Source organism: Myotis nattereri (genome assembly GCF_964212035.1).
Source record: "Myotis nattereri genome assembly, chromosome: 17".
Lineage (NCBI taxonomy): Eukaryota > Metazoa > Chordata > Mammalia > Chiroptera > Vespertilionidae > Myotis > Myotis nattereri.
In genome coordinates, this window is record NC_138092.1 from 17,503,591 (window position 1) to 17,525,843 (window position 22,253).

The 22,253-nt window shown below is 38.1% G+C and overlaps 1 protein-coding gene across 2 annotated transcripts in view; it reads right to left on the reverse strand.

The window, feature by feature from the left end:
- EIF3E (eukaryotic translation initiation factor 3 subunit E) overlaps positions 1 to 22,253 on the reverse strand; it is a 43,191-nt gene that overhangs the window by 14,533 nt on the left and 6,405 nt on the right. Inside the window, exons 3-7 of one of the 2 annotated variants that reach the window (XM_081111376.1) lie at positions 22,046 to 22,163; positions 17,826 to 17,868; positions 16,664 to 16,768; positions 11,875 to 12,000; positions 10,880 to 11,004 (exon numbers count right to left, since the gene is read on the reverse strand). In XM_081111376.1, the coding sequence (XP_080967502.1) occupies positions 10,880 to 11,004; positions 11,875 to 12,000; positions 16,664 to 16,768; positions 17,826 to 17,868; positions 22,046 to 22,163 (517 nt within the window). The remainder of the gene's footprint in view (positions 1 to 10,879; positions 11,005 to 11,874; positions 12,001 to 16,663; positions 16,769 to 17,825; positions 17,869 to 22,045; positions 22,164 to 22,253) is intronic. The other variant, XM_081111377.1, reaches the window with a different exon arrangement.

Consider the following 22,253-nt stretch of genomic DNA (forward strand, 5'->3'; position numbering starts at 1 on the left):
GTAGCAGAGGTTAGCAAAAATGCATATACTACTAGTAAAGTGCCAGATAATGAAGACTTTAGGGTTTGCAGACCAAGAGAGCAAATTTGAGGACATTATGCAGGCACTTATATAAGAAGAAAAGAAATTAAATCTCCAACGTATTTTATTGAAAAATTAAAAATATAATAGTTTAGTAGCAAATTTTTAAATATAGGTCTACTAATGAGAAGAATTAAATTTCTTTATTGAGGATAACTTCATTTAATTGGGTTCAAAAGTTAGAGACTCCTATCACAAAATTTATTGCAACTGTTGATCTGTTAATGATGATCTGTATGAGATTATACATATTTAGTATTTAAAAATGTTTTTCAAGAACATCAGTACCACCAAATATGGCTATCAATGAACAAACATATGCTTTTAATTTAGCATATTCGTAACTTGGCAAAAATTTGCGCAATTCTGCTAAATTGTTCTTTTGATATTGCCTTTTAGTATATCATTATATTGCAAATGAACCACTTCCAATTTAACTGCACAGTTTAATTAATTTTAAATATGGAAAATTCCTTTTGTAATTAAAATGAGGTCTAAAACTTTCTGGAATTGTTTTTTGGGCTCAAAAAACATATCTGCTGAAATTTTGTGTGGGAATATTTCTTTAAAAATTTTTTAAAATATATTTTTATTGATTTCAGATAGGAAGGGAGAGGGAGAGGGAAACATGATGAGAACCATTGATTGGCTGCCTCCTGCATGTCCCCCACTAAGGTTGAGCCCACAACCCAGGCATGTCCCCTTGACTGGAATTGAACCTGGGACCTTTCAGTCTGTAGGCCAATGCTTTATCCACTAAGCCAAACCAGTTAGGGCTCATGTTCTTTTAACCTTTGAAAGAATGAAAAATATATAAAGTGGCTAGACACTTGTTAATTGTCATCAAAATGACTATCCTCTATAATTAACAACTAAGCCATATTGGTAACATCCACCGACTCATAATATAATAAAAACCTAGTATGTTAAGTGTCCGGTTGTCTGTTCAACCAATCAAAGTGTAATATTCTAATGATATGCTAAGGATGCTCAATTGCTCGCTATGACGTGCACTGACTACCAGGGGGCAGACATTCAGACAGGTAGATTAGCTTGCTGCTGGGGTCCGGGCCCATAGGAACTGAGTGAGATGGGCTGGCCATTCCCTGGAGCCCTCCCCCACATGGTCCCTCCCTGGCTGGCCAACCTCCTGTGTCCCTTTCCTGGTCCTAATCATGCACCGGTGGGGTCCCTTGGAGAGCTTGTTTTGGCCCTATCCTGAAGGCCAGGTCAAGGGACCCCACTGCTGCATGAATTTGTGCACTGGGCCTCTAGTTACAGTATAAGTACTATTTCAGTTTGTAATTTTAGGTTGAATTTTAATAAACATTATCTAGGCTATAACAAAAATTAATTTATAGAGCCATTCAGGGCATGATAATAGTGGTTGAGTGCTACTTTTTTTGTTCAGTTAGGGCTCTTTTTGTATTTCTGATAGAAATTAATGGATTGGTAACAGTTAACTCTACAAGAGTAAATAAGCTCACTGTGGTTCAATAAAACACAGATCCAAGTATTTTCCACAAAGTACATTGTGATAAGTAATACAATCAATAATGATAAGCTCTGAATACTTCACAAGCTTTGTAAATTTGATCAACTATGCCTTTTTCTTCTTCATACATATTCACCACCAAAAGTTTTAGCACAACTTAGCCAATTCCATTTCAGGCTGTATTAAATTAGTATTTTTCTTAACTTTAAACATATTTCACCTATAGGTTTCCTACAGAAGACTATCACAGAGACATGTTCTTCAGTCACTCCACTAGATTCCTCAAATTAACAACTAAGCCATATTAGTAACATCCACCGACTCATCAAGAGCCAAAGAAAACCACTAAAAATCATATGCATTGTTTTTTAATTGATTATTGATGTTGCTCCCAATATTTTCAACCCTGAGACTGTCCTCATCAAACTTTTAACTTGTTTATTTTTTCTACACATATTTCTTTGGCTGCTGCAATTGAACATGAAACAGAATCACTATTAGAAAATGGCTTTCTTTACTTGACTAACAAAAGAGCCACTCAGAAATTTACTTTGGTTAAAGCCTCATTTTCATTAATTTTTATGAGGAAATTTTGCTGATAAGATATTATTTTAAATTTCCCAATTTTTCTGACAGTTGCTTTGCTGTAAGTGGGAATATTATAATGAGTGCTTACAGTCCGGTAATGTGGATGTATACTGTATCTTTTCAGCATACCTACAATGATAATTCAATGCTTTGCTTTCTAATTTGAGACAAAATAATTTCTACCCCATTGTGGCTTAAAAGCACATTTCTTGCTTTGACAGGATGAGTATGCACTAATAATAAAACAAAATGTAGCAGTGTGGTGATAAACAGCACTTGAAACACTGTATAGGTATGTGGCAACTCTGGGATTTATAGTGCACAGAGCAGTAACTGTGAGGCAAGGAGAGTGTAACAATATACATCTCTGTCACAACTCAACTCTGCCATACCTTCAAAAGCTGCCAAAGACAACACAGCAAGAACCCCCTTATCCATGATTTTGGTTTGCATGGTTTCAGTTACCTGTAGTCAATCATAATCCAAAAATATTAAATGAAAAATTCCAGAAATAATTCCTAAGTTTTAAATTGCAAGTTCTAAGTATTGTTATAAAATCTCAAGCTGTTATGCTCCATCCTGCCCACAAAGTGCTTCATTTCTTGGTCTAACATAGTCACACTGTATACAGGGTTGTTCATATGGAAAATACAGTAATTAATAAGAATCAACTCTGTTTCATGTACTCACAACTGTAAACCTACTTTTGCCCACGCCTGGGTGTATACAGTGCTTGCCTACACATTAGACAATTAGTAGCCAACTCAGATCCAGCTGTAGTATTGCAGTGCTTGCCTTCAGGTAACCCTTATTTTACTTAACAATGGTCCTAAAACCATTCACATAGCTTTTTTTTTATGTTTTTTTTTAACATATTTTATTGATTTTTTACAGAGAGGAAGGGAGAGAGATAGAGAGTTAGAAACATCGATGAGAGAGAAACATCGATCAGCTGCCTCCTGCACATCCCCCACTGGGGATATGCCCGCAACCCAGGTACATGCCCTTGACCGATATCGAACCCGGGACCCTTTAGTCCGCAGGCCGATGCTCTATCCACTGAGCCAAACCGGTTTCGGCCATTCACATAGCTTTTATTACATATACTAGAGGCCCGGTGCACGAAATTCGTGCACTGGGGGGTGGGGGTTCCTCAGCCCAGCCTGCCCCCTCACTGTCCGGGAGCCCTCAGTGGATGTCCTATTGATGGCAGCAGAGGCTCAGAGCAGGCGCCCTGTGTGTGTGTGTGTGTGTGTGTGTGTGTGTGTGTCTCCACTGGGGGCCTGCCCCCAGCAACACCGTGGAGGCTTGGAGCAGGTGCCCCTCTGTGTTGATCTCTCAGGCTCCTGGCTGTGCCTGTGTGTTGTTCTCTCCCTTGAGCGGCAGCCAAGGTGGGAAGCTTGGCTTCCTCCATCGCCAAGGGCAACCCAAGCCTCCAGCTCCGTAGAAGCTTGGCTTCTCTGCTGCAGCCGCACGAGGCTTGGCTTCTTCGCTGCGGCCTCAGCGGAGAGGCCAAGCCTCTTCAGTCTTCACTCGGGCCGGAGCCTTCTTCAGTCTTCGCTCCCTGCCTGTGTATGCAAATTAACCGCCATCTTTGTTGGGTTAATTTGCATACTCATCTGATTGGATGGTGGGCGTAGTAGAGTGACACAAATTTGCATGTTTCTCTTTTATTAGTGTTGACTAGAGGCCCAGGGCACAAAATTCATGCACAGGTGTGTGTGTGTGTGTCCCTCAGCCAAGCCTGCACCCTCTCCAATCTAGGACCCCTGTCACAATCCAGGACTGGTGGCCCCCAAACACTCACCTGCCTGCGTGATGGCCCCTAACCACTCCCTTGCCAGCCTGATCGATGTCTAACTGCTCCCCTGCCAGCCCGATTGCTCCTAACTGCCCTCCCCTGCTGGCCTGGTCGCCCCTAACTGCCCACCCCTGCAGGCCTGGTTGCCCCCAAATGCTCTCACTTGCAGGCCTGGTCCACCCAATTGCCCTCCCCTGCTGGCCAGATTACCCACAACTGCCCTACCCTGCAGGCCATCTTTGACCACATGGGGGCAGCCATCTTGTGTGCTGGACTGATGGTCAATTTGCATATTGGTTGTGACTAATTAGCATATCCCTCTCTAGAGGCCCAGTGCACAAAATTCGTGCACAGGGAGTGTGGTGTGTGTCCCTCAGCCGAGCCTGCACCCTCTCCAATCTGGGATCCCTCTCACAATCAAGGACTGCTGGCTCCCAACTGCTCGCCTGCCTGATTGCCCCTAACCACTCCACGGCCAGCCTGATCGACACCTAACTGCCCTCCCCGGCTGGCCTGGTCACCCCTAACTGTCCTCCCGTCGGCCATCTTGTGTGTTGGAGTGATGGTCAATTTGCATATCACTCTTTTATTAGATAGGACTAGAGAGCCAATGCACAAAAATTTGTGCACTTGTGGGGGGTGGGGGGGGAGGTCCCTCAGCCCGGCCTGTGCCCTCTCACAGTCTGGGACCCCTCAGAGGATGACCACCTGCTGGCTTAGGCCCGCTCCCCGGGGGATTGGGCCTAAGATGGCAATCAGACATCCCTCTGGCAGCCCGGCAGCCCTCGGGGGATGTCCACTTGCCAGCAGGGAGCAGACCTAAGCTGCAGTCAGACATCCTTAGCGCTGCTGAGGAGGCGGGAGAGGCTCCCACCACCACCGCTGTGCTGGCACCTGTCAGCCTGGCTTGTGGCTGAGCAGAGCTCCTCCCATGTGAGAGCACCCTGACCACCAGAGGGCAGCTCCTGCATTGAGCGTCTACCCCTGGTGGTCAGTATGTGTCATAGTGACCAGTCATTCCCAGTCGTTCTGCTGTTAGGGTCAGTTTGCATATTACCCTTTTACTATATAGGACAGAGGCCTGGTGCACGGGTGAGGGTTTGCCCTGAAGGGTGTCCCAGATCAGGGTGGGGGTCCCACTTGGGTGCCTGGCCAGCCTGGATGAGGGGATGATGGCTCTTTGCAGCTGGTCACACCCCCTTCAGGGTGGGGGTCCCCACTGGTGTGCCTGGCCAGTCTGGATGAGTGGCTGAGGGTCGTTTTCAGGTTGGCGGGTGACTGAAGCTCCCAACCTCTCCTTTTTTTCTTTTTTATTCTGGGATTTATTTACCTTCTATGGCTGCCACTGGAGCTGAGAGCCACCTTTAGCTCTGAGGCTCTGCTCCAGCTCTGAGACCTCAGCTGCTGAAAGCAGGTATCTGGGTTTGTTTGGCTTCTATAATTGAAACACTGTTGCAGCTCCAGCTCTGAGGCCCGGCTGGCTGAAAGCAGGTTTCTGGGGTTTGTTTAGCTTCTATAATTGCAACATTGTTTCTTAGAGTGCAGCTCAGAGGCCGGCAGCGGCAGGCTGGGAACCTTGGCTTCCTCCATCACTGGAGCAAGCAAGCCTCCTGTTCGCTTCAGCTGCCTGGCTGCCGGCCGCCATCTTGGCAGTTAATTTGCATATCACCCTGATTAGCCAATGGGAAGCGTGTCAGAGGTATGGTTAATTACCATGTTTGATATTTTTAGATAGGATTGTTATAATTTTTCTATTTTATTATTATTGTCATTAATCTCTTACCTAAATGTATAAATTAAACTTCACCATAGGTATGTATGTACAGGAAACATTATAAAGGGTTCGAATATTTACAGTTTCAGGTATTCACTTGGGGTCTTGAAACATATCCCCCATGGAGGGGGAGTGGGACTAGTGTATGTAGAATAATGAGTGTGGCTATGTTCAAATAAAAATTTATAAAAGTTTTTGGATTCTAAAATACTAAAACTTTAATTTCGCCCAGCCAGTGAGGCTCAGTGGTTGAGTGTCAACCTATGAACCAGGATGTCAGGGTTCCACTGCCAGGCAGGGCATATGCCTGGATTTCAGGCTTAATTCCCAGCATGGGAAGTGCTGGAGGCAGCCAATCAATGATTCTCCCTCATTATTGATATTTCTATCTCCCTCTCCCTCTTCTTCCTCTCTGAAATCAATACAAATGTTTTAAAATACTTTAATTTCATGTAATTTGCACGCCACACAACATTTTTTTCATTTCCCCCAACAATTTCAAATGTAAAAGCCATTCTTGTATTATAAGCCATAAAAGGCAGTAGGCCAGATGTATTAGTCCATGGTCATAGTTTGCAGACCCCTGGTACACAGCATTAACATGGCCCTTGACTTCCAAAGATGGCAGAACTCCCTACCTTCCATGGCGCATGCACCAGTGCATGTACTAGTATGTACATAGATAAGTACATAAAGGAGGGGAGTGGGGATTAAGGGTGATTCTTGTGAAGTTATCTTAGTTCACATTCTGGTACGATCAATAATTATATATTTAGTTAAAATACAAGCAAAACCACATAGGTGGTTAATAGCCTACATAAGACCATTGTGCTCTTTTGCTCTATTTCACTTTCTTATCATCTCCTTTCTTCACTGTCACTTGAAATTTACAGACCAGATCAATTTCATCTTCACTAGACTCTTCTAACTTCTCCAGGTCTCACTGACAGATGTTAAACCTACCATTTGTTTAGCATGTACAATTATTTGTACCTAGTTAAATGTTCTTACACTATTTCTTGTGTTGTTTGGGTTATAAACCATGTAAGAACTATACTGATCCTATATTTGAAATCTAATTTTATTATTTTTTCTTTTAAATAAGAGCCTCTGCATTTATTGCATTCTGAAGTTATATTACGATAGGTCAGTAAAATTATTTTAGTTTATATTTTCTATGGCACAATCCTGCTCCAATTGTGCAATTTTATAGAAGTTTCTCTACAGCTTTCTAATAGCAAGCAAGAATATTTAGTAATCAAAGGATAAGACAAAATATGCCCCCAAATAAAAAATATGTAAGTATCTAGTATGTGCAGGATGTTAAAAGAATAAAAATTCTGTCCTTGAATACACTTATAATCTCTTTGGGGAGATAAGGCAATTGTTAAGATTTTCATTTAAAGGCATTACGTAATTAAATAACAAATATGTGGTAGACACAATATAATGGACTTCATGAATAAAGTCATTTTCTTAAAAAACAGGCAGACTTTGGATAGGTACAAAGAAGAAAAAGGCATTTCCAGAAAGACAAGCTAAAAGAACAAAAAGGGGGAGAATACTTAGAACTTTAGAGGATAAATTTTTAGATGGGGATCTTAGCGGTCACCCTAAGCTATAGCAAGATACCAGCATCAAAAAGATCAGGAACAATTAGAAAATACAGGGGGGGAAAGGCAGAAAGGTTAGTCAAGGATAAATTCGGGACACTGTCTAATAAAACTTGAAATTTTATTTAGAAAACAAACACTCTTGTGCTAACTGAACTTTAAATCTTTTTTTCTTTTAAAATTGGAGAGTAACTAGGGCATTGTATTACAAATGCATTCTTTTCCCTAATAACATCTACATTTTGTGGCCAAGCCTCATCTCTAATAGCCTATGAACACTGCTCTATCTTACACCTGATACCTTATCTTATGTATTATATTACATTTAAAAGTTCAACATTTTTCAAATGTGTTAATCATCTCCATTTTAGATTTAGAATAATTATGACAGAAATGGTAATATATATGATGTAAGAGACTTTAACCTGCAGGTGCATCTAAACTTTCACTTCAAGGACAAAAGTATAATTTATCTCCAAAGTATTTTTTTATTTTTAAAAAAGCCTGAAATAATAACCTATATAAATTATTAATTTAACACATACTCTATGAATCACATTAAATTGTATTAGTAGAAGACTATGATACTTTTTCCATTAATTTCTATTATCTATCAGAGACTATTGAAAAACACATACACAGGTCAATTACAAGCTACGTAATTATTCTACTTAAAGAATACGCAATCCAGGAAAATGGATGAAGCAATTATCTATCAAGCCAACTGGGTATATTTTCATATGAAAAAAAGTCTGAATCACGCAAAATCAAAATAAGCCATGAAGACATTACTAATGAGAAAGAAAATATCATGGTAACCTGACCCTATAGCAAGTGGAAACAGTAAGCACAATATTTTGGGGGAAACTGAAAGCTGTCATACTACTGAGTAGTCTTCTTTTCCATATTTTTCTAACAGGCTGTTTTTGTCATAAAAAAATAGGTACAAGGGTTCTTCTTTTTTGGCAGATGAAAATGCTCAACAACTGATTTATGGTGATTGCTGCACCATTTGATAAAGTGACTAAAATCAGTGAATTATAAACAAACAAAATCTTCTGGTAACCTTAGCACAAATAAAGATAGTGCCATCATACTATACTAGTAGTCATGGTTATTTTTCACCACTACACTTTTGCAGTTTAAAAAAAAGGATTTCACTTATGTCCTTGATTAGGCAGTAAAAACTATTAATTTTTAACAACTCCAACTTTGCATGCTTATCTTTTTAATATTCTGTAAGACTAAATGGGAAGTATATATAAAGCTTTGTACTTTGGTGCCATGGTTCTTAAGTTGAAAAGTATCTGTATAACTGAGTTAGTTGCAAGCTGAGCTAGCTGCTTTTCTCACAGAATGCTATTTTAACTTGAAAAAAATGACAAACCAAAGCTACTTGGGTTTGAGCATTTGGAAGAAACTTTCTAGAAAATAAAGTGAGCCTATCCTTCAAATAAAACAAATGATAAAATCCGAGCTTTCAAAAAATAGAATTTTGGAAAATTTGCGTGTGTCACCAAGAGCTTGACTATTTCCAATACCTGAAGCCTCTCTAATAGCGTTAGTAGTGATATTAATGAATGCGATTTTTCAGTATTATGTAATGTCAAAATGTGAGACATTGGGAATATCTATTATCTCAGTGAACCAGTATCTCCCAAACAACCAATGCATAATGTTACAAATCATGCACGGGTAAAAGACCCATTTGAAGTGCAAGGCCAATCAATATATTTTAAAATACCAGTTTAGTTTAGAATACAAAAATTGAATATGGTTTCAGGTACCACATTACAGTAACCTTTGCAAAACTACTACCTGTAGAGTTTTGGTATATCGTCAGAAACAATATTCACAATTATCTGAAAAAGGGTATTTAAGAACACCTCTTTCCCCAATACATTTGTGTGAGGCGAGGTTTTCTACCTATCCTTCCCAACAAATTGAATGAAAACCAGGTGTGAAATTTAACACTGGAATAGAGGCAAAAATATTGCCACTATAATTTATAAAGCTTAGCTCTAATAATCCTAGAATATGATTTCAATTTTAAAAATCAAGATTTTAAGAAGGATATAGATAAAGAGGCGATTAACTAAGGGCAACAACTAAAATACTAAAGAATCCAAAAAATTATTGCTTGATAAAAACGTATTTAGTATGAAAGGATAGATAACACAAAATTATCCTCAAATATCTTAAATATTTTCTTAAAACAGACTTATTTTCAGTTGTTTCAACCAAATAAGAAATAATGGGCATGCCCGGCCAGTATGCTTCAGTGTTTGAGCATCGACCCATGAACCAGGTGGTCACAGTTCAATTCCCGGTCAGGGCACATACCCGGGTTGTGGGCTCAATCCCCAGTAGGGGGTGTGCAGAGAGCAGCTGATGAATGATTCTCTCTCACCACTGATGTTTTATCTCTCTTTCCCTCTCTCTTCCTCTCTTTGAAATCAATAAAACCATATTTAAAAAAAAAACAGGAAAAAATGGGCAGAAAATTCAGAGGCACTGATTTCATAAGTAGGAATAAATTTTTTTTAAAATTTCTACCTAAAAGTAAAACAATACAATTTCTTACCACCAAAATCTGATCAACCAAAGATAATATAGAAGAGATGCTCCTGGAATGTATATATTCCTTCCAAATAATATGGCCTAGAGTATTGGTTCTCAACCTTCTGGGCTTTAAATACAGTTCCTCATGTTGTGACCCAACCATAAAATTATTTTCATTGCTACTTCATAACTGTAATGTTGCTACTGTTATGAATCGTAATGTAAATATCTGATATGCAGGATGGTCTTAAGCAACCCCTGTGAAAGGGTAGTTCGACCGCCAAAGGGGTCGCGACCCACAGGTTGAGAACCGCTGGCCTAGAGCCTTAATGTTAATGCTTTAACGTATAGATGGATTACCTGGGATCTTGTTTAAAATACATTTAGTTTCTCTAGGGCAGGGGTGGGGAACCTTTTTTCTGCCACAAAGGCCATGTGGATATTTATAACATTCTCATCCTATATAAAATTATCAATGCAAAAATTAGCCTGCTATATTTGGTCAAACATTCAAATAACTCACCATATTGCTTTGGCAGGACCACACCAATGGCCAACAGGTCAGACATTCCCCAAGCTTATTCTAGGCCCTAGGGTAAGACCCAAGACTCTGCATGATATTTATGGTGTTGGTTCAGGGACCAAACATAAATAGCACTTTAGAGAGCTTAGAGTGTATTTTTTATTAAATTACTTCCTTAAGAGTTACATAAGCTTTTTCTTTTTTTAACCATTTTTTAAATTACAGTTGACATTTAATATTATTTTATATTAGTCTCAGATATATAGCATAGTGGTTAGACACATATAATTTACAAAGTGATCCCCCCACAAATAAGCTTTTTAAATTAACAAGTACATGTACCACATGGTGGGGGGGGAGAATGGCAACAAATTCAAATGTTAGGGAGAAGTATATAATTTCATATAATTAAAACCAAAATTATGTAGTGAAATTAACTTACTGTGGCTGGTAAAGGAAGAGATCAATAATATTATCGCGCCCTTTGGGGTGATTGAAGAAAACAAACAGAGACCAGTGAATGAGCCATGTTCGCTGCTGAAGAGACTGGAGAGGAGAACTCACAGACTAAAGGGTTAAAAAAGTACACATAGGAAATATTAATATATGAGAAAGAGGCAAGGCAATGAATGAATACTGCTCATCTCAGAACTTTAGTTAAAAATGAAAATTTCCTGAGGCATGTGCTAGGTAGGGTTATTATGATCAAAATTCAATCTCCTAGACCCGTAGTCGGCAAACTGCGGCTCGCTAGCCACATGCGGCTCTTTGGCCCCTTGAGTGTGGCTCTTCCTAAGCCTTAGGAGTACCCTAATTAAGTTAATAACAATGTACCTACCTATATAGTTTAAGTTTAAAAAATTTGGTTCTCCAAAGAAATTCCAATCGTTGTATTGTTGATATTTGGCTCTGTTGACTAATGAGTTTGCGGACCACTATCTAGACCACTACTCTGTATGAACCTCAACATTAAAATTTCCTCATTTTCAGAGACAGAATCAATAATGTCCACTAAGCCATTTGTACAGAGGCTGTAAATTACAGTTATTTCAGAAAATATTTTAAAAGTAAGAAATGAACTAAGCACTCCAAAAGATGTAGTTTTATTAAGCATCATAGATGAAAACTGTCATCTTCTGTATAGGACTTTAAATAATTGGTGGCACTAACAGTATTGTGGAATTTTCACTGATACAGATAAAAAAGGTACAGTTGTTAACAAAAATGAAAACTGAGTTCTTTTCTCTAAGAGCCAAAAGTGACAGCTTCTTTCAAGGAGATTCAATGAAACTAGTCAACCCACTGTGATTTTTATGTCTGGCCAACAGAAGCTAATCTAAACATTTTAGTTTGTCTTCTTCTTCTTTTTTTAAGTACACAAAAAGTATGAAGGACACATAGAAATTCCAGAAAATAATCTAAAAGTGTTGAACTCACGTTATTATCTATGGTCTCTTTTAACCGTGTAAGGTCTTCCATGGCTGCATCCCAATTCTGCATTAAGATTTCAGAGGCCAGTTTTCCCCAAAGTGAACTCAAAGCATTTCTATCCGTTGCTGGAACCTATTTGAGATATCATAATTAATTATATTCTATACCCTAAATCCATCTAGTCTACTAAAATATGAGTGGCTCTCTACCCCAAAATTCCAGTCATCTAAGTCTTTACTAGATCACACCGATTCAAACCACTTTCATTTAACTTAATTATACTAAAACAAAAAAACCTCAGGTCTTTAATATTCAGCCTACATCAGAAAATAAAGAGTAACATAAAACTAGGATATAGCACCAGTGTTTTTGTGTAATCCATTTCAGATAATTTATGTATAACTAATCAAATTTTAGGCACCTAAAACTTTGGAAACCATTAGATTCAGAGGCAATTTGTTGCTAAAATCAGTGGAGTGAAGATGTGGGGTCTGATTTATAATTTAGAGGAATTATTTCCAGAACAAAAAATTTTTTCCAGATTATGACACAAATGGAAGGGGTTATGGAGAGAAAAAATGGTCTACTGGTTAATGACAATTATTATCAAAGGAATATGGATTGAGCAATAAAAGTTTGTTTTCTCATATAATTCTAACAAAAATCCTAAGAGGTAAATAATAATGTTTTATCCACATTTTAAAGACGGGGAACTGATGTAAGGACAGTATAGTTCGTCCAAAATTTAAACTTCGAATCATGGAAGCTATGAATTTTATACTCTAGTCTTAACCTACAAAAGTGGACTGAGGGCCACCTTACTTTTTCTTGCCACTGTTAGAAGAGGGTAATAAACCCAAAACACCTATACAGACTGTGCTAAATGACAAAAACGAGTAAAGGAGGACACTCAGAGCAAGATAATTGGATAGAAAGACTCTGAACTGATCACATGTGCTAAAGCAGCAGAAGCAAGTGAAGGTATTGCACAAAGAATATAACCCTAAAATTAAAATTTTGAATTTAATTTTTCATTGAAGCATTCACACAGTAGTATAATTATAACATATTATTAGTATATATTATAAGTATATGTTACATAAAATTGCATGGGCAGGACTGGAAATCCAGCCACCAATAATTCTGGCTCTATCACTTAGTATAAAGAGCTGAACCGTCTTAACTTTAGCTTCCTCATCTATAAAATGGGGATAGTAACAGAACACACCTCAGGTGCCGTACAATGTAAATGATATAATACATGTAAAGAGATTACAACATCATTTTATAAAAAAACTCAGGAAATGGTATCCAATGATGAAACTAGAAATGATATCAGAGTACTGTATTTGTCTACATTATGAGGATCACAGTAATATCTAATTCAGACTCTGTCTATACTGAGACCATTCCTTTGATGTCAGTAATAACTCAAACATAGTCAATAACATTTAGCAAACTCTAAGAACATGCAAATAACAGACTACCTCTGTATATTAAATTTGGACATATATCTATGAAACCACGGAATATCCAAGACAACTTTATTTGTAATAGACAAAAACAAAATGATCCAAATGTTCAACAGCTGAATATATAAGCAAATTATAGTATACTCATAAAATGGATTACTACTCAGCAATAAAAGAACCAAACTTCTGATATACACAACAATACAAGCGAATCTCAAAATCTTGCTCATCAAAATAAGCCAGGCACAAACTTACATATTTCATCCCACTTAGGTGAAATTCTAGAACAGGCATAACTAATCTACGAATGAAAGACAGATCAATGGATAAACCAGGATAAGGTATGACTACAAAGAGGCACAAGGGTCTTTCTGGGGGGAAGAGAGATATTCTTTATCTTGATTTAGTGGTACTTGCATGGGTATATACATTTGTCAAAAGTCATTGAAATTTAAAAATTGATTTATAAAAATCCATAAAACCATTGTTCAAGTCATAAAGGATAAAATGTTTGATCCTTAGAAAGAAATCTGAGTATTAAACTATTACATCAGCCCTGGATGGTTTGCTCCGTGGTTAGAATGTCAGCCTGTGGACTGAAGGGTTGAGGGTTCGATTCCCAGTCAAGGGCATTTATCTTGGTTGCACGTTTGATCCCTGGCCCTGGTCGGGGTGTGTAGTGGAGGCAACCAATCTCTGTCTTTATCTCTCCCTCTTTTCCCTCCCTTCACTTTCTCTAAAAATCATTGAAAAAATATCGTCAGGTGAGGATTAAACAAAAAAACAAAAACAAAAATTACATCAAATCTAAGATGCCATCTTCTTTAAGGAAATACTATTTTATGTTTGTTACCCAAACCACAACCAATTCAAGATACATTCCAATTTCAGAAAATCTATCAAACTGTGTATCTGAAAGTCAGTATGAAATAGACATCTTTTATACTGATATTATCAAACTGGCTAATAAATAAGATCCAAAATTTCAGTCAATATTCTAAAGTAGTGGTTCTCAACCTGTGGGTCGCGACCCCTTTGGGGGTTGAACGCCCCTTTCACAGGGGTCATCTAAGACCATCAGAAAACATATATAATTACATATTGTTTTTGTGATTAATCACTATGCTTTAATTATGTTCAATTTGTAACAATGAAATTGGGGGTCACCACAACATGAGGAACTGTATTAAAGGGTTATGGCATTAGGAAGGTTGAGAATCACTGTTCTAAAGCTTCTAAAAGTCGTCATTACTCAAGCTTCTTAAGTAAAGGAAAAGTACCTTTAAATCAAATGGCATGTACTTAACAGTAGATAAATTCTAAATTGAGTGGGGGAAAAAACCCCATAAAAAGATGATAATAGTCCTTGTATGTTAAAATCACATTTATTTCAAATAACTACTAAATGAGGAGAGGGATTATAATTTGGAACCAGACCAAAGGTCACAGGGAGGGCAGATTTAAAAAAAAATAAATTAAAATACAGTGTTAATAACTTCTAAAATAGAAATGTTAAAAAACTTCTATCAAATATGCTTCACCATATCATTTCAAATTAATGCATTTCTTAGCACACAAATCAAAGAAGTTTCACCTCTAAATAGGGTTCATCTAAACATTCCTGATGTATTCTAAAAGCCACCAAGTCTTTTTAAAATAAAGGTGGATTCTAAGGTCACACAGCTTTAATTTATACAACACTGACCTACAATAGGTCACTCGGAGAGTCAAATTCTAATCTCAGATCATAGTTACAATGGTTCTTTCATAGCTTATGTTTCCCTAACCATAGATTTAAAAGAATAACCAATCACCAGAAAAGAATTCAGAAATGAAATAAGGCTATTGAAAAAAAAAATTTAAGTAAGTAAAACAGCATTCATCCCAAATCCAAAACATGATTTTTATCTTTGCTTGTAACAAAATTTCAAACAAATGCAGATTTTTATAGTACTGCCTATCTCAATCAAAAGAAAAAGAGAAGTAAAATAATTTATATTTTATTAAAACTTAGCTTTGTTAGCCAACAGGAGATGACTAACTCCCATCTACCTCAAATGTTTTGTGGCAATTTAAAAATTAATTGTACATAATTTCTAAGCATTACCCAATGTTGACTGCTCTTAATGTAAAATATTAATTTGGTGTTCAGATCATGGTATTCAGTTACTTAACCACATGTCATTTGAGTTCCAACACAAGATTTGTTAGGCAATGTAAAAGTTTAAAAGTAACCCAGAAATTTTTAAGGTTGAAAACTAACTTGGATCTTAATATTTAAAAAGAGTAAACATAAAAACTCCCCAAACCTGTAAATATTTACCTATCACTTGTAGAAAATTTCAAACTTAATTATAAAACCATACTACATAAATCTAATAATACCATTAAAACTAGAATATGTATATATGTTAGGATAAAAGCTTTTTGTAGCAGCGCAGCACGTTCTTTAATCCCCAAAAGGTTCATGCATACTGCTTTGGCTCAAGTCCATGTCATTACAGTTGGCTCTTCATACTAACCTGCTTTCAAGGGTGGATATGCTAGAAGAGTTTCCATATCTGGATTTCCAGCAGTTACCTTAAGTTTCCATGTCTTAGCAAAATGGCACATTCACTCACTGACCAGCAACAATAAATTTACTGTGCTAGAACTCTAACATGATACTAAATCTTCATTCTCAAAATTCACTCCCAGCATTAACAAATGATATGAATAACCAGCTCTTTTCATGTTCCTGTAATCATATCAGCCTTCTGATTTTACAATCCTGGTTTAAGCTGTTTACATTTCCAAAGTAATCAACTTTTGCTCTCCTAAATCCTTCATAATATTCAAAGTAAAACTGATGGAATTTTCTGATAAGTCACTACAAGTTTAGCATCACTGATTACCTTCAATGCACTTGCAAGCTAACCTACAAATTAAGAATTTGCTTACAAATGGGAGCAAGAGAACAATATTATTCCAAACCAATCTTGGAAAAAAAACTAAATTTTTAAAATTTATTTAGAGAAAGGTACTTTTAAAAAATGAACCTGTGAGCATGCCCATGCCTTTCCCTTTTCCTTCCCCCTCCACCCTCATCAGGCATATTACCATGAGTTTCCTCACTCCCAAGGGCCCTTCCTTTACCTCCATAACTTGTTTTCTAAGCCCATTTCTTCTAGGAATTACTTCTTCTACCTCTGTGATTTACCAAATAGATGTTCTCTTACAAAAAACAAAACAAAACAAACAAAAAAACCCCCAAATCTATAGACATTATTTTGAGACTCCAAGGGAGTCCTATAAAAGAGAGGACAAAGAAAAAAATTACTTACCAATACTCTAAAGAAGTAAAGATATTCTGCTGCTCCAGAGTAATTCCCACATTCATATTGGAACTTTGCATATCTGTAGAGTGTATCTAAATATTCTTGCCTAAACTAAAAAACCAAAACAAAAAAGCTGAAACTCTATTTTAAAAAAAATTTACTCCTTTAAATGCCGCAGAAGTCAATTCTTTGAAAGTATTCTGAAAGTTGTCATAAAAAAATAAATGCCCTCAAAACGTAAATTTAAGAATTGGTAAATTTAACATTCATATTTCTGGCGTCAAAGAATTATGAATTGTAATGTACCTACTGTGTTACAATTGATACAAACTTGAATTGCTGCTGAAGGTATGATGTGTGTGTCTTAGCTAGTGACTGAGCTTAGATAACTATCAGATATATGTAAGGTTTTGTGATTCAGTACAAATAATATGTACAGTAAACTGTTCTCTGTGATCAAAATTTAATTTTGGCCCCAAAATTTGCCAACTTTTAGAGTTGATGCAAGAAAAAGTGAAGAAATATGAGAAGGGCTCCAAACTTGACCATTAATAAATCCACTAAACATTCTACGTGAAAACCAGAAAAAGTATTCTGCACAGTGGTCAGCATGCCTCTTGTTACAATAATTGTTAAATGAGAGAGAACACTTGAATGCAAGTTACAGAAGTGATAGTACTAGTATGCAATGCCTTATGCTTTGAGTTAACACAGGGGAAAAGAAATTGGGAGATGGCTAGAAAAGTCTGTATCATTTCTTTACTTGTGAATTTGGGGATTTATGAAGGCCTTGATAATGTTATGATCTACTTTATTCCAAAAGGCAGCCAAAGTGTTACTTAATTTTATTACTTAAGGCATTTCCCATTCAAATATAGTTCTGTCTTTACTTATTGGTTAACCCATCAGAAACATAAAACATTACTATCTGATTAGTCTGAAAAAATAAATCCAAATTTTGAGACCTTCTGTTACCTAAAGGTAAGTATATTATTTTTCTATCATTACCAATTTTTAAAATCTAGTTTCAAAAACATACCAGATATTACACTTAATCAATGGATCTGGAAATTGTACTCTTGTCGAACAAGGAACCTATCTATACAGCACTATTCTTTAATTACCCTTATAACATGATAATTATAAAAGTTTTCAAGACACTACTTACACCATGCTTGTCTGCCAAGTAGTCAAACAGCATCCGACCATCCCTTAATAATAAAAAACAAAAATTACTGTATTTTATAGTCCACAAAAAATAAGCACATCCAACTTCTAACTTATTATCCACATAAAGCCACTTTAAATACCTTAATACCCAAACACCAGAAGTAAAATAAGACTTCCAGAATAAAATAAACAGAACAGTAAATGTTTTGAAGAAATATAAACTCAAGAATTGCAAGTTTTAAAATTCATTTCAGATTTTTTAGTCCTAACTGAAAACCATGTGTTCTGTCATACCACATCCATGGTAATGCCCTTTAGAAGTGTTTTTAGGTAATAAAACCAGAACATTCTGACTATTTTTATAGTGAGGCCCAATGGTCAACTTAGGTGATAACCTACTGAAAATGATACATATGGTCCCAGACGTAAGATGGTTTGACTTAAGAATTTTCAACTTTGCAATGGTGCAAAAATGATACATACTTTAAAATTTGATCTTTTCGTGGGCTAGCAATATATAGTGTGATAACTATCTCATAATGGTGGGAAGCAGCAGTTAAGTCACAGCTCCTAGTCAGCCTTGCGATCATGAGAATAAACAACTGACACTCTACAGTGTATTCACTGTATTAGGTAATTTTTCCCCATTGTAGGCTAATGAAAGCATTCTGACTTTAATCAACATATGTGTGGCTATATGTTATGTTGGAAAGGTTAAGTGTATTAAATGTATTTTTTAATTATGATATTTTCAACTTACCATGGGTTGAGGTAACCCCATCGTATGTCGAGGAGTTTCTATATTTGCTATCTTGGGTATACATTTTAAATAGAGAATACATTCTTACAGAACAAAGACTGGAATATGTGGACTGTACATACTATTAGGAATTAATCCTATATAAAAATTTGTCCCCCTCCCAATTTGTTACTATTTTTCATAAGGACTGTAATTTAGCAAATTTACAAGATTAATAAATCATGCCTAACTTATAGGACACGAATGCTACACACCCTATGTAATTATTATATATATCAAAGTGTTAACCCAATTCAACTTTTTATTTTTTTAGCTTTGCATAATTTGATATGTTGGCAAGATGGTATAATGGTGACAAAGACTCCAAGGAACAAGTGATATATGGGTACCATTGCCTACCTTCTAGACATTTTCAAATATAAAAACATTTTTTAATGCTCCTCCAAGCATATAAGCTGTGGCATGTCTTTCAAGAGCATACTTTTACTTGAAGAGTTATTTAATGAGGGGTAGATATGTTATCACTAAAATTAACATGGGTATATTAAAATACAGAATATGAAATGTACATGAAGTTTCAACATAAAAAGATTAAATAGTTTACATGTTTAATTGGGTTACAAGTTTTTAACACACAATTCCATCCTTTCACTTATCTCCAATTTAGTGTGTATTAAGCTACAAGGAGTCCTCTCTTCCTAATATTTGGTAAACAAATCCATATTCACCTTATTCATATCCTAAATCCCATTACATCCAAGTGTTTACATGACTTGACTAAATTTACAATTTAAATCCTAAATTTCCTGTTGTACCCTAATTTCTGGATTATTTCAGCTGTCCCTTTGTGGTTACTTACATGTGACTTGAAGGTCTATAATTACTCATAAGTATACATAAGTAGTTAAGTATTACATATGTATATGTACACACATACAGCTATATATAAATACATATTATATATGACTAGAGGCCTGGTGCACGAAATTCGTGCACTGGGGGGGGGGGGGGAGGGTGTGTGTGGGTGGGTGGTGGTGGTGGTGTGTGTGTGTGTGTGTCCCTCAGTCCAGCCTGCACCCTCTCCAATCTGGGACCCCTTGAGGGCAGTCGGACATCCCTCTCACAAGCCAGGACTACTTGCTCCCAACCGCTTGCCTGCTTGATTGCCCCTAACCACTTCTGCCTGCCAGCCTGATCGATACCTAATTGTTCCCCCGCCGGCCCGATCGCCCCCAATTGCCCTCCCCTGCCAGCCCAGTCACCCCTAACTGCCCTCCCCTGCAGGCCCAGTCACCCCCAACTGCCCCCCCGCAGGCCTGGTTGCCCCCAACTGCCCTCCCCTGCCGGCTCGGTAACCCCTAAATGCCTTCCCCTGCAGGCCATCTTTGACCACATGGGGGTGGCCATCTTGTGTGTTGGAGCGATAGTCTGTTTGCATACTAGTTACTAATTAGCATATCCCTCTCTTATTGTGTGTGATGGTCAATTTGCATACTGGTCATGACTAATTAGCATATCCGGTTATGACTGTGAGGGTGTCGTGACCAATTTGCATATTACCCTTTTATTAGTATAGATAACTTTATAAAATATAGCTATCTCTGTGTATGTGTATAGGTACACCTGTGTGTACATATATGTATGTAGTAAAATATGGTGTGGTATAGTAAAATCCTAATATATACAAAAAGCCAGGTGCTGTCACGACCAGACAGACTACCAAACAGCAGGCTAGGGAGCTGAGGGAATGGGAGCTATGGGCCCCCAACTGCCTGCAGTGCGGTGGCAGGAGAGAGCCGTGGGCCCAAATGACCAAAGGACCGGTCCGGCTCTCATGGCATAGCGGGGCGGGGCTGTGGAGGCTGAGGAGCCTCACGGGGCGGGGGACTGTGGGCATGGAGCTTCCCGAAGTGGCTGAGGTGGAGGAGCATCGCAGGGCAGGGGCGGTGGATGCGAGGCAGCGGAGGAGCGGGGCGGGGGCTGTGAGTATGGAGCTTCGAGGGCGGTGAGGTGAAGGAGCGTTGCAGTGGTGGCTGAGGCCGAGGAGCGTCGCAGGGTGTTGGAGGCAGGGCAGGGGCTGTGAGCGTGGAGCTTCGCGGGGCTGCTGGAGTGGAAGAATCTCGCAGGGCAGGGGCTGTGAGCGTGGAGGTTCATGGGGCAGGGGTCACAGAGGCAGAGGAGTGACGCTGGGCGGTGGACATGGCCCTGATTGCAGCTAGGCCTAGGGAACCTAACCACGCACGATTTAATCGTGCGCTGAGCCTCTAGTCCTACATAATAAAAGGCTAATGTTCAAATTGTCCCCTCAACCAGGAGTTCAACCAGGGGGTGGGGCTGGCCTGCCAACCGCCCATGGCCCCTCCCCTCCCCACCCCCAACCAACCCCCCCAATATGGGGTGGGCCAGCTGGCCAACTGCCCATGGTCCCTCCCCCTGGCAAGTCCTGCCCGATTGGCCCCCCCACCTTATGGGGGGGGTGGTGCGAGGGCAGTTCCCATGTCCCCTCCCTCTGGCCGGCCCGGCCTGATTGGCCCCCATTGGGGCAGGCTGGCCGGACCCCACCCATGCACAAATTCGTGCACAGGGCCTCTAGTACATTATAATACAGGATAGCAATAGTGTAGTATTTGCTGCTTTTCTAAAAGATATCTAGTAATACTTTCCCAAATCACAAGTAAAAATTCAGAGCCAACCTCTCTAAAATTTGACTTGATAATATATCATAAGAACTAAAGGTACAACATGGCAAAATCTGCAATTTCTCAAGGGAATATACTGGTAGCTAAGACTTACCACAAAGGCAATATTCAATTTAATAGATTTTATTTTCAAACATTTTAAATAATCTAAAGGGCTTCAATTAGTGATATTAAGTCAGAGTAAGGCAAAATGTTTTCTTGGAAACCAAACAATAAGTTTTTCTAGCTAAGGAGAAGTTAGGAATAAAATAACCTTATCAGCTCTACACTACCCTCCTTGGGCTGCGCATCAGGTTGGAAGGATATGGGAGAATGTAGCAAACTGATAAAGTGAGCTCAGGTTTTCCTTACAGCTAACAACCCATGTGCTCCAGGTACTGCCTAGGCACAGTGTTTCTCAACGTCAGTACTACTGACATTTTGGGTTGGATAATTCTTTTTTGGAGGGTAGAATATTGTCCAATGAATGTTTAGCAGCATCCTTGGCTGCTCCTTGCTAGGTGCCAATTCACTCCTCCTGTTGTGAAAACCAAAAATGTCTCCAGACGTTGCCAAGGAGACAGAACTGATGCAACATAATCAGATTTAGGTAGGTGGTAAAGAAGTTCTAAAAAGAATTTAATATTAACATTAAGACTTTCTTGTCCCTATACAATAAGGATAAATGAAAACCAATATATAAAGGAATCAAAGTTCAAATTAGCATTTGTATTAATCCAGGAAAGAGAATTTTTATAATTCTACTTAAGGAGAGGTTACCTGGTTGACTGCATTTGCCTTGTAGTTTCTGGATCTTCAAACATCTTCACAATTGGTTCTGTTTCTGCCTGAAGCTGTTTTAGTTGTGCAACAACTGTGGTTCTTTTCTCTCGCAAAGCTAATTAAAAAAGCAAAGGAGTACTATAATGTTAAACTATAACTGCTCCCCAGGATGTTGTCTCTGGAAATTTTTCATTTTACTATATTG